Raw genomic sequence first — 13,976 nt, forward strand, 5'->3', positions numbered from 1 at the left:
ACCGGTCTTCTCCCATGCTGGCCATTCTCTGGAGCCATCAGCAGAGCACTGGCCAGACTACCAGAGGTAACTCCGGAGTCAAGCTTCTCTTGATGACACAAGAGGTGATTGAGTCACTAAGGAATTAATCATTGGTAGTACTGCAGGTTATGTATTGAGCATTGACTGCTTCTTTGTCTGGCCCTCACAGTGTCTGCCTAGAAAAACTTTGGTCCTTGGACAAATGCAGCTGAGGAGCCCTGCCATACCTTGTGTTAGCAATAGGCTACAATACCTGTGTAAGTGCAAAGTTTTCTATTTTTAAATAAATGTTCTATTGGTCAATAAATTGTTAGTGACATTGAGTATCTAGTGTAGCTGGACATCACTCACTGTGATCCTGTTCCCAGACAGACAGATGATGATGATGTGGTTTTAATGAGGCTGATTTCCCTATAGTTGACATCATTGCTCAAAACTGCTGGAGAGAGTGGTATGTGTTGCTGCCGTGTTCTCACATTAACGTGGCACCGCATTTTTACAACTAGTGTAAATGTAATTGTAAAACTCCGTGTTCTGAGTCAGAAAGGGTCTAAGCCTTGTCTGCCTTTCGTGCTGGCCCAATCAAAAGAGATGTTATGTCAATTAATTGATTAATGTCATTTTGCTATTGTCATTGTTAAATAAAAATCAGTTGCAGACCTTTGATAAGTTTGAGAACCCCTACTATAGCTTGTTAGCGCTATGATTCTCACTGTCATGACCAATGCAAGCCAAGGCTTGAGCTGAGAGAAGTTCTGTTGGTGTTCCTGCCCGAAATCTGCCAGAGAGCCAGCACGAACAGCAATACTGACTGAAAAGCACACCACTACCAGAGCTGCTACACAAAGGATTCACACGCCACTGACTTTGCCATCACACGCAGGTGGCACGAAACACAACACGCATTAGCTGACTCAAGGGCAGACACCTGCTGCTGCTCTCCTGTTCTCCTCTCTGTGTCTCAAGCCGAGAGGCGAGAGTCTGATGTCACATCCCGGGCAACAAGCCAAGCAACAATCACATCAGGATGATGTGCCACTGTAATCAGGCTCCTAACACTTGAAATGACTCATCTGATTAATTCAGTGGCTGCGCTTTTCCATGTACACAACCTTCTCACACACACAAATGCACTTAGAAGAATATCAGGAATAACCACTCCTCACTTCACCCCCCATCACACAAAGTCTACATGGTGCCACAGTATTTTTAATTAAATTAAATGTTTTAATTTTATTCACTTTATTGATCCCAAACTGGGAAATTCTTCTCTGCATTTCACCCATCACTGTTTTTTGAAACACACACATGCACATTCAACATGCAGTGAACACCCAGGAGCAGTGGGCTGCCGCATCATATAGGGGGGTTAAGTGCCTTGCTCAAGGGCACATCAGCCGGCTAATGGAGGGGGGAGGGGACACTCTACCACACCCAAATTTTTTTCTGCCAGTCCGATGGGGGACCCAAATTTTTTTCTGCCAGTCCGATGGGGGACCTTCCGATCACAAGCCACTTCTCCAACCTCTAGGGCACGGCTGCCCCCAAAAACAAAATAAATACTACATAAAACTGATCATGGCCACTCCTGACAATGATAACATTGTCTGGTCTGAAAAGATTACTTGATAAAATGATTTATTAAGCAAAGACTACAAATGTTGGTTCCAGCATGTCCAGAGTGCAGATTACCTTCTTTTCTCTGTTGTACAGTTTACAATGGTTAATTGGGAATATTTTGTCTGGCCAGTATTTCAAAGAAGATATTCGCTCATCTTGGAAACTAGGAACTTGGGATGGGCATTTAAAAAAAATATTTTAACATTTTCTGACATTTTAAAGACTAAATAAGTTACAGAGCACCACATCCAGAGGAAAGATGTGGATCAGTGTATTATGAATCTGACTATACAAACATTAGAGACAGATCCCTTCACATACACAAATGCCTAGCGCATTGATAAAGCTCAAAACGTCATGCATGTTTTGTAGTTATTGCTTTGGCTACCAGCTGATAGTTATGCTTGGAAACAGGATAAAAAAACCTGTGTTTCATCAGGATAGCTTGAATTTCTTTCAAGTAAGTAAATCTATAAAGCTTTCTAGATGAAATGGTAGTAAATGAATGGGTCAACTATGAACTTCAACTGCCAAAACAATCACTTGAGAGCAGCTCTTTCAGCAAGTTTAGTCCAACCATAGCACTCTCTATCCAAACCTCAGCTCAGTATGAGAGGGATTATGATCCGAGTCAATAGCTCTCTGCCCTGGGGAGGTGGGGCCAGTTTCAGCCAGGGGGCCTGTTTGGGACAAAGCAGTCGTTCTTCAGTATCGCTGCCTCTGTTAAGGCTCTCTGTCTCAGGTTATTACTGCTAACATGACTCACTCTCATGAAGCGAAATCTGACTCAATAACGGCCCAAAGACCACAATGGACATCGTTCTCCACGACTCCCTTTCAGGGCATCAAGAAGAGTAAAGTCACCCTCTCATCCAGTTTGTAAGGTGATGACAAAGTTTCGATCTCAGAGAGGGTGCAATGTGTGAGAATAACAGACAAGACATGGTGTGAAACAGAGAGAAAAAAATAAAGGGGTTTCCCAACTGGAGAACTTAATTAAATTGTCTCTGTTTGAGCACTCGATGGACACAGCATCACTGGCTCATTTTATTACTTAATCAACTGCTTTCTGTTTGTGATAGGCATGCATACCTGGTGGTCTTCGAAACAGCAGCAGCACCAGCTTTTGTTGTGGTCGAAGTGCTGGGTTTAGGGGCGACGTACGCCGCTGGTCTGCTGGTAGAAACTACAAAAAATGGAACATGAAAATTAGGAAAAGCAAGAGAAAAAGAATGATGTTTAAGTATAGGTTATCCAATACAGTTGCATTTTTAGACAAAATATGAAATGAGTGTCATAAGTATTATTTCATTTCCATTCAGTTTTAATCATCTCATTCAGACTTACCAGTGGTTTTGGGTCTAGCTACATTAACAGTCTCAGCAACTGGTCTCTTCTTAGCAGTGCCATTCACTGTTGTTGGTTTGGTACCATTTGTTACTGTGGCAGCAGCAACAGAGGTAGTCCTGGCCGGTCCAACAGGCTTCCTGTCAGGCACTCTAGTTTGGTTCTTGACTGTGGAGGAAACTGCTGCCACACCTACTGGTCTTTTAGGTACAGCGCCCGCTGCTGCCGATTTTGCAGCTGCTGTTGTTGTTGTTGCCGTTTTCTTCACTGCAGCTGCAGAAACACTGTTAGAAGATCTGACATCGTTCACCGTGCGGTGAGCGGCAGTACCTGGCCGTGAGTTGGGTCCTGAGGCCCCTGCAGAATTGGCTGTGGGCTGTGTTTTAGTTGCAACAGCTTTTGGTTTGACTTTTGCTGCCACTGACTTGACACTGGCCTTCGGAGCAGTCCCGGGGGCTGCATTATTTGCAGTTTCCTCTGGTTGCAATGGGGCTTGCTCTGGTATGTTTTCCTGCAATGAGGAGGGCTCTGCTACACCTGCTGCACCTTCAGTGGGCTCAGTGGTTTCCATGGTAACCCCATCCGGTTTCATTCCCTCCTCCTAAGGTGTGGGTGCCTTGGCTCCTGCTGTTGCTTACAAGGACCAGGGTCTCACACTAGTGTTGAATGGCCAGATCCTCTCACACTTTAATGTCCTGTAGAAGAACAATAAAACAAGGATCACAAGCATGTCAACAATTTTCTTTTAATACACACCTCCTCTTGGATGCTGGATTGCACCATGGTGCACTACTCAGAAAGTCTTGTGAAAAACATGTCACTGTTAGCCAAAGGAAATGCCATTTCTGGTAAGGGGCGTCCATTGGGGGAGCCTGAAAAAGAGGAAGTGAGCAGTTGGAGACGCCAAAAAAATGTTTTCTTTAAACCATTCACTGTTCTCCACAGTGACCAGTCTGCTCATCTAATGTGCTGACCACAATAATAATAATTCAAAATGCCTGCAGCACCAAAATAAACTTAGGAATCACTATTAAAATACCACAATAAAAGAAACCTTGGATTGGTTTAACTGCACATTTTATGGGGCAGAAACATAAAAAACTGATGACTTGTGACTGTTCTCCAAATGGCTTCCAGCATCTTTAAATTGCAAGGGAAAAAGCTGTGGTTTTGAGTGCTGAAAGCCAAGAGAGGCTTCACAATCTCCTGACATGACACACAGGCCACAGAGAAGGAGGAGAGGGAGGAGATGGAAAACAAGCTCCAAATGGCCCATTTGTTGGCCATTGTCTTCCTCTCTGTTGAGCAGATGCAGATGTTAACAGTCATGTCATTCTGTGATCGCTAACAGATCTGTATCCTGGGAGATTCCTTACTTGACAGAACTAGTGGAAAACTTGAAATTAATATTGTATAATATAGTATTAGAAGCTGTGGTGAGGCATTGGAGAGAATGAAGTGGATCGCCCTTCCACTTCATTCTCATTCTCACTGAGGTGGAAGATGTGTATGAGTACAGTTAAGTCTTGAAGTCATTAACTTCATTTAAGTTTTCCCTTGCTCTTGTTGGACAGATCTCTTCCTGGATGCGTTGTGGGTTTATTTCCTCCCCAGTCATCCCCTCCATTTACACACACCCACTCCTTTGCCCCTCTGACCACAGTAGCTTAGCCCCCGCCCCCCTTGCTGCTTATACTCCTTGGTCACATCCTCTCATTCTCCCCTCCTCCCACTGCTAATAGATGTGCTTCCAGTAAATTGCTACAAATATGGTCTGGCCAATAGAAGATTTGTATGGTCTGGGAAACAATCGGTGCAAGAGATGGATTGGAGGGGACATGAAAAAAGACTGCAATAGCTTCAAAAAGAGCAAAGACCTACGAGAACATGATGAAGTAATGGAACAAAAAAATAGCTTAAAATGGAGAGATTCATAAAAAAGTTTCAAGGCATTGCACACAAACATGTCAACAGGTTAGAATTACTACAAGGGAAGAAACAGTAAAAATATGAACAAACCATGACAGCAATTCAGAGAGAGCATGAGAGAGCCAAAGTCTGCCCCCTTCAGTACAAAATAATAAGTTGGTTGTTGCCGTAGATGATTTATGACATGCAAGCCATTAAGCCAGATAAGTAAAAACATCTTGGAAAATTGACAATTTCCACTGAGCAAAAGTTTCCACAGTCATGAGACTAGTTGGATTTATACAGCCTCACAGTGCAGAATAATAATCAAGGACTACAGGCTTTAGGCTGGATAAAGCATCTGTATTCATCTCCGACTGACTAAATTTCCAAGAGACATTTTAGAATGAAATCTCTTGTTGCCTAAAGGTGAAGAAACATTTGCTTCCCTGCTAGCTACACATTAACATCTGACGTAAACGATTCTCGGGCACTAATAGTGCCAACGGACAACTTGTTGCCAATTCTAGAATAACTTGTTGGGCCAGTTAAGCACTGATATCCATTGAATACACCCCCCGCAGACTCTACATAAACACCCACATTTGTACAGTACATGCAGCCACTGAACCTCCCAACAACCCCAACCCCAATCCCTTGCATAACATTATTAAACCCAACACTATGGTTTAGCCATGGAGAACCTGACAGCTGGACTCAGTGGTTGCTTTACAACAGGTTTCACTCCTGCTGCCTCCTCTCGTCTTTCTGGTTATCCCCTGGTCTCTGTGGTTACAAATCTCACACAGAAAGGAAGCAGAGCAGGGGAGAGTAACCTGCCTACCAACACAATGTTTGGATTGTTCCTTCTTTCGGAAAACCTCATGCCCTAAGCGAGGGTCAATTAGCTAATGTGTAGAGCCCCTCAGACAGTGTTGTGCAAATCAAATCCATTTTATATGAATGGCAAGATTTTCACACCATTAGCAAATTGGGAACCATTTGACGACAAAAGTCAAAAATGAAAAAAAAGATTGAGAAAAGAAAAACAATCTGTCTCTATTCACACCACTGAAAGAGCAGCGAGACAGTGAGTTTGACTGGCACTGTGACGTGCATGGCATGGCATAGTTTTGCCAGTCCAGCCTCTAATGCCAGGGGCTTAGCAGATAGCAGAATGAATCACATTCCCGATGTGATGACGCCCTTCTGGGCAAGCACAGGCATCATCTCTGACCAGCTGACATTAAGTGACGCAGTACAGACAGGAAGTGAATGGATCATTAAATCCCATCCACACATGCATGCACAGATAAATGATTTTACTAAATTACAGTGAGACAGCTCTGCTGCGACGGTGCTTGTTTTCATGTCCACTAGAACACACCAATAAGATGGACAACTCTGGCATCCTTCAAGATGTTGACACCTAGCATGTTATGCCAAAAACAAATGACTGCACAACAATAACAGCAGCATTTTTAAAATCTTCCAGATGAACAGCCTCATGCATTCTGATGAAATACAACAAAACCTCTATTGTCTACCATTCTCTCAGTCCACATTTGCATAACAAATCCTAGTTCACTGAAGATTTAAAACCATATTCACGGCATAGCATCCCTTCTTTCTGGCCTGCTCTACATGGCTAATGTCATACTTATGTGTAGTATTGTGATGAAGACGAAGGCCCAAGGGCAGACAAAATTGCAGCAATACATGTTTAGCCGAAGCAGAAGAAGAGTGTGTTTATAAATGCAGCCATCACTTTGTAAGATTGTTAGAGGGAGTCTGTCTAGACAGAGAAAGAACTCTGTGGTCTCAGTGGTATTTACATTCCACTTCTTCTAATAAAGAAATATGGCCTTGTGTGTCATTAAATCTTACTCCTGACCTGTCTTGAGGCAGTTTAATTACATCTGTCGTAACCCATCTCTCTGTCTCTTGCTCTACATGTCCAGACATTAGAAGTGGTGCCTGACAAAATGGGTCACTTTTAATACTGTGTCTAATACAAGCAGACAGGGATTTAGCTGTGTTGGGAGCATGGCAGGGGTTTGGGGGTGGGTGGTGGGATACTGATGCCAGGGCTTAATGTCATCTGTAGATATCTGTAACTGCTGTCTGCAATTATAAAATGGCAATGAGACAATACTGATTGAGTCTAAACTGTGGGTAAACACAAACACTTACACATGCAAGTGAAGGAAAATTAGGAATGCTTTTCACCAATTTTAATGTCTATTTTTACTTATGTGCCTTTTGTATTAGAGCTGAATCAATGATTTGATGACAGAAAAATAATCATCAATTTTGCTGACAAAGATATCTGAAGCCTCACTTCACTCACAGTAGGCTCTGAGAAGCTGGGAAAGTGTGTTTTTCCACAAACAGACCAAATGATTGATATGTTTATAAAAAAGGGTCAGTTTGATTGATTAATATTAAATTGCAGGCCTAGTCTGCATATTAAAACTAGCTACTTTCATTTGCTGAGTTTCTACTTTAAGGTTCATGTCAATGGTGTATCTACTCCATGATGATTAATGGTAGACAGTGCATGCTTAAAGCAGCAGTGGGATCAAGAGCACATCCGACCCATCCACATTCCAGCTCTGCTGACTTCCCCAAGACTCCTCAGGGCTACACAGTGACAGCTGGCTGTGTGTGTGTGCGTGTGTGTGTGTGCGTGTGTTTATGAGCATGTGTGCGACTGAATTGGGAGTGAAATGGTCAGAGGGAGTCCATTGGATGTGTGTGAGCCGTGTGTACATGCATCAGATAGAGCAGTGTGGGACTGTGTGAAGAATGCCTAGGATGAAAGTGTGCATGAATGTAATTAGCACAAATTCACACACATGCAGACCAAAAAAAGTGAACTGGAATTCAGTGGCCCGCCGCTTCCTGCATTCTTTCAATTCCACAGGCACAGTTGATTCATCTCTACTTTCTTTAGAACTGCTCCTTTACACATTTAAAACAACCTAAAGCTGGCCTAGTGGTCTTGACAGTAGCTACACATCTGGGAGTGTTCAGCAGACAGCAAGTAGAGTGGAGAAAGGCAGTGTTTACAAATGAGATATGAAGCCCCTCTGTCCGTTTGTTCATTAACTTCCCTCTGGTGTGTGTTCGAGGGACAGGCATGTACACAGGAAGAATCATAGGCGGTGTGTGTGCGTGTGTGTGTGTGCGAGTATGCAACTGTATGAGTCCAGTGGAATAGCAAACAAAACAAGAGGTTTAATCATGTTTGGGAAAGGAAGGGTTTTTCCTAACACAGAGTTCAAGGTTCTGTCTCAGAGCAGATGCAGGGAAACTGCTCACTTTCACTCAAATCCCTGTCTACTACTAGTACTGCTAGCCCTACAAAAACATACAAAATGTATAGAACTGCTCTTTAATGACTGATGAAACTAAAAACAATCTTAATGATCCCATACAATGAAAATCAAGTTTTTAACCTTGTTAACATGTGCATATAAGACATATGAGAGAAATAAGCCAACAACATGCCTGAGCATTTCCACCTTGGAACTGTAGACAACCAGTGACACTCTCACAAACACAGAATCAGACAGCCCAGGTTTCATACATTAGAGAGTGTTTCTGATGGCATGGTGTTGCTTACAGACTGGTAAAGTAAAGAAATACATCTGAAGTTGACATGGTTGGATTTGGCAGATTAGACACTTATTGCTGCCCTGTACTGTTTTGTTATTTATGTTCCCTTTGATTGTTATTAAAATTTTTATATAGCCCAATACTACACACATATTCGATCAGTTTCTTAATTTTAGTCCAGGTATCAAGGTTCAGTAAAGTGCACAGAAAATTATAGTTTCTCCGGTTGCTGTCTGAACCGCTGTCTCCTTTGAAGTGAGTAACTGTACCAAAATGCCTAATTTATAATGAAATTAAATTTTTTAAAAGGATTTTATAAAATTGGTATCAAAGAAAGTATTGTTTAGAAAACCAGTATCAAAAAAAATATACCCAGCCAAAGAGAAAGGGGTGTGTGTAAAGCTCTGCCGCTCCATCTGACCATACAAGGCAGTGGTGCTGTTTCTGCTTTATCACAACTTGAGTGTTAAGTTCACACAAATATAGTGACAGAGAGGGAGAAAGAAACAAGAGAAATTTAATCTGCTGTTGGAGCATGCACGCATGCACGCACCTCAAAGCAAGCTAACGGGAGAGGCAGAGTGCATATGAGCCAAGGGTTTGTGAATATACCCCTCTATAAAGCACATTGCTGAATAGTTACCTCCATCTCTGCACAACAAGAGACTTTGCAGCTCTCTCTCTCTCTCTCTCTGACACAAACAAAAACATGGTACATCATGAGTCCTTGCAGGGTATTTCACCAAAAGGCCAAGAAAAAGGCCATTTATTGTTTTTGTCTTATTCCTCTCTTGAATAAGTTTGATTCTATGTGCACCAGGTTCTAGGATTAATGAAGTCAGGCTTGCGCTGTACAATGAGGTACACACTCTCGCAACTTAAAAGCAGACTAAAGACTGTAACCATTTTTCAAGAGTCTGTGAATTAAATTTTATGTAGTTGCATTCGTAAGCGAGGGCCTATCTGGGAGAAGCGTTGCCCAGCCGAGACCGGAGAGCCCCTACATTTGTAGATGCAGCAGTTCCAGACCTAGGGTTAACCTTCTCTCACTCTCCCTTTCAATGGCGCTGGTCATACCCAAGGAGGCCTCAGCTAATTTGAGTTTTAATGTCAACGTTTTGCTAACCATATACCGTGGTTAACCTAAAGTTATTAACGTTAGCTGAGGAAGCTTTACTCTGTCACTCGTGATGTCAGATCACTCACATGAGCACACCTTGTGAGAGTGCTGGCAGCTGAGTAACCAGCAGATTGTGATTCTTTGAAAAGCCAGTGGTGTGTTTGAATATATTTTCAGTGATAGGGTCGATTAGGAAACTATACTTTGTTACTTTTGTGTCAGCTTGACCTACATTTCATTTTCAATCAATGAAAGTGACATTGTGTGGCTGTTGCCAGTTGGTGCCAGTCCACATGTCCTGGAAGAGTTCAATGTTCTGCACAATCATGAGGAATTCCAGTTGTTTATTATTTGACTACAGACCCTATTTTCCCATCTTTTTGTGTTCAAGTGAACAATGGAGACAAAGTTTTATCAGTAGGAACAAGCACACTGCAGCTGGCAGCCACAAAACAGGTAATCCTTGCAAGCGTAGGCACACCATCAATGTACTGTATGTCCACTTAAAGTGTTTGGTTTTGCCAGTGACAGGCTTAGATTGTTATAATACATGTCTGACAATACTATAGAAAGGATACCGACATAGATGGTTCTTTTTGTTACAGAGTACGATCTGTTTTGTTTTTTTCTTTGCACTCGCCAAAGTCACCACTCCACTCACAGAAACAGCAATTCTATCATTGTAAAACACATTTTATTCAAATGTGACAAAAATATGATAAAACTCCACAAAACCTTCTTGGCTCATCTTTTCACTGCTCCAACAATCATCACTAACTCTGGTTCGATTGAAACAAGCTTGGGAGAGGAGTGAGAGGCAGGGCGGACATCAGAGAAGCAGCAGAGAAACAGTGTGTGGAGCCAGAATATTTTCACATCTAACTTGGGAATAATTTTTACTGCACATTATGAGGGGAGAGACTTAAATACGTCAGACTTGAACAGATTTTCCTCTTAAAAACAAAACAGCAATAACTGGACAACAGAAACTCGCCAACGTGTGTAGTACGTTTTTGCCCTAAATTCATTCAATTAAACGTCATTTGACAAAGATGCGTAAATAATTATTATCATTAATAATGTAGGTGCAAGGCTCATGTTTTGGGAACACCTCAATCTGGTGGTGTATTGTAAGATCACTGTGCTAATAAAGGGGAAAAAAGGAAAAATAAAACTGGTGACATAGGCATACATCTAAAATAAAAGGGTGCAGCCAAATCATGTGCCAAAATAAAATAAAGGTAACAGCACTGTCACATATTAACAAAGGCAGAGAGCCAGTTGTACTAAAGTTAGACCTACAGTCATTTTATTGCACTGATTTTACTAGATGGGATTAAAATCTGCTCTCCTGGCTTTTAGACAGCAATCTCTGGTCCTGCCACTTTATGTTGGTTTATATTTACATTTTTCAACCTTGATCAACAAGAAAGGATAGAGATAATTGATGTGGGCAAAATAGATAAGTCTGTCTTTGTGCTTAAAGCCATCCCATCCCAAAGCTTACCCATCTTCTCTGCAGCAAAGTGATATAGCATGGTCTGATCTTAAAATGATGGTGACAGCTTGAACCAGGTTAGAAACAATCAGTAAAAATATCAAGTTAATGAAGGATGATGAAGCTTGCAGCTACCTTCAGCATTGGATTATTAACTTTTAGCACGGTGTAATGCTGACTGTCAGGAGAACAGACTTGTTCAAATGGAAATTCCTTATATCTATGAAAACTCTCTGTGGCATTGCCCTCGCACAATTGTACAATTCCAGCTTGGGCAGCAGACACCAGACATTTGCTCTTGTTTTGTCGCCTGTGCCTTTCATGCATGGGTGCTGTGGTTGACATTCCTGACAAGCCGCCCACCTGCAGCAATAACCTGATGTACAAGCAGGTTTAATCCATCATTTACCACCAGCTGCAACATATGAGCAAAACAGGCAACTGAGTTCCAGTTCCAGATTCAGGAGAGTTGGCAACCACGATGCTGCGGGCACCGTTGTCCTAGTAAGTCCCAAGTCTACACGACTTCAAGTCGGTCACAAGAGCCACAATTTTAGCACTACTAAGATGCATTTTAAGACCTTTTTTTCTACTCTGCAGAACATGCTAGTCTGGTAATAGTGCGTAATGATGGGATTTTGTAATTAGGTCAAATATAGCCCAGTAGCTCCTGAAAACCTTCTCCACAGGTCATGCTGATGGGCATAGTATCTTCCTACACCATTATACAGATTCTCTCTATTATCTCTTTGGACCGCCACAAATCACATCACATTTTCTCCAAGCTAACAAGGAGGGCAAAGTTGGTTGTCTTCCATCACCTAATCCTAATACTTGTGGGTGGTTTGCTTTGCTAGAGGTGCTACATTGTGGTTTTACTGCTACATTCATCTTGTCAGTCACAATGGTCGCACACAGTAGTTCTTTTTGCTCAGGCTCACTCCTCAGCAAAAAATAGCTCCAGCTAGTTTCCAATAAAAGGCATGTGTGGTTGCATGTGTCACCCCCATGCGCTGTATTTAAGAAATAAGTTCTTCCTTTTACCATGCACCATCTTCAGCTGTCCAGAACTGTTTTACCTGGCATTACTTCCCTGGTTGTACCTTATATGACACATGGCCAAGGTAAGTAGACTTGAGATGGCTGTCTACATTACAGCACCCATTAATCACTAAATGCATTCCCGCACATACCGACAGACAGACCAGACAGTGAGGGAGGAGGGAGTGAGTAAGGAGAGATCAGCATTCCTTCTCACAGTCTCTCAAAAATGTCTCGCAAAAACAAAACCACATACTGTGTGTGTACACCCCATCTATCTGGTAAAGATCACCCAACAGCTATTCCCAATGCAAGCTTATGTTGCTGGTGAAGGGACCGTAAGAGTAATTGCAAGACCTGGCACTGGTTTCTATATCAGAGCACAAACTGCAAACTACACCTTGTATCTGCACTACAAGTCTGTGTGGCTTGACCCAAATCTTGACATTCTGTATTTAGTAACAGTAAATGCAAAACTAAAAACAAGTGAAATGTGTATTATCAGCACAGATCTGTCGCACTAAAGTAATGAAAATGAAAGTGTGAAATCCACTGTTAAGAAAAACTACTGACAAAAACACTTGGTACAATACATGAATCAGAAAACTCTTGACATTCAGAAAATAAAAACATCCCCTGAAACACACAACTACAACATATAACCTGCTTTTCATGGATGTATGTTGGATTGTTTCCTTCTGTTCCAATATCCCATGAGCCATGTGTTTAGGTCACATTACACAAAAGAAAAAGAAGCACTGCAGCCTTAACCTATTTCTAACTTCTGTTGTCCACATACTGTATAGTGGATGATGCATTCATGCAATCGAAAAGCATAAAAACATCACCCAAAGCCACAGCACTGATTAACACCTCCATCTAATCAACTCCCTAATGGAGGGGAAGGATTATAGTTTTGTAGGGCTTTTTATTCATACTGGGGTATGTTGCTGGAAAACCATTTGTAAAATAATAAAAATATAATATCATCATAATAATATCACTAACTCAATAACTTTATATTTTACACGAACCCCATCTGACCAGCGGTGGGTGGTGTAACCACAAAAAATAGAAATAAATAGGGGTAGAAAAGTATAAAAGGTAAGAAAATAGATGAACCCTTAACAAAGATGCACCACCCTACAACTTAGTAGGGTGCAGGATTAATTAGAGTTTCTATTAACCTGTTTTTCACAACTCAGCACCAGGTCCTGGCAACCCACTGCTTCTGTTCACTGGCACCTTCACCAGCCTGTCTCTGTTGATGTCTGTGAATGGACATTGTATTTACATGTTTGCTTGTGTGTGAGAAAAGAAGATAAATTGCACTCCATGCACCTTTTTATCTGTAGAAAAAGAACTGAATTAACCCTCACTGATTCTCTTAACAGCCTGGCTTCTCTTCATCTGTCCAAATAACAAGAATGTGTGCACGTTGACAAGCCCTATATCTGTATTTCTTCCCAAGACTGCATTGACAAATGCTTGTCCTGAATAAACTAACTTGTTGTGTGCAAAAAGCCTTCTCCAACCCTTTGTCATGGATCCCTGCATTATTGAACAGTAATTTATCAAAGAGGAACATTTATGATCCGATCAAGCTACCAGCCTGGCATCAGGAAATGAACCCAGCTTTAACATTTTGAATACAGCACAATCCTCAAAGTCCAAAACCAAACCAAATGCTGACCTAGAAACCGGTGCCAACCAGGTATAAAATGTCTATTGTTAAATAACACTGAGGCACATCTATCAACAAAATTTCTATGTCTGTAAAATCTCTTCAATGCTATGTGC

The 13,976-nt window shown here is 41.7% G+C and overlaps 1 protein-coding gene across 1 annotated transcript in view; it reads right to left on the reverse strand.

Annotated features, from left to right (window-relative positions):
* The window catches only part of si:ch211-214c7.4 (mucin-5AC), a 30,344-nt gene that overhangs the window by 9,539 nt on the left and 6,829 nt on the right, over positions 1-13,976 (reverse strand). Inside the window, exons 2-3 of the mRNA XM_041933558.1 lie at positions 2,989-3,683; positions 2,734-2,827 (exon numbers count right to left, since the gene is read on the reverse strand). Coding sequence (XP_041789492.1) covers positions 2,734-2,827; positions 2,989-3,580 — 686 coding nt within the window. The 5' untranslated portion in view covers positions 3,581-3,683. The remainder of the gene's footprint in view (positions 1-2,733; positions 2,828-2,988; positions 3,684-13,976) is intronic.

Source organism: Chelmon rostratus, chromosome 3, assembly GCF_017976325.1.
Source record: "Chelmon rostratus isolate fCheRos1 chromosome 3, fCheRos1.pri, whole genome shotgun sequence".
NCBI lineage: Eukaryota > Metazoa > Chordata > Actinopteri > Chaetodontiformes > Chaetodontidae > Chelmon > Chelmon rostratus.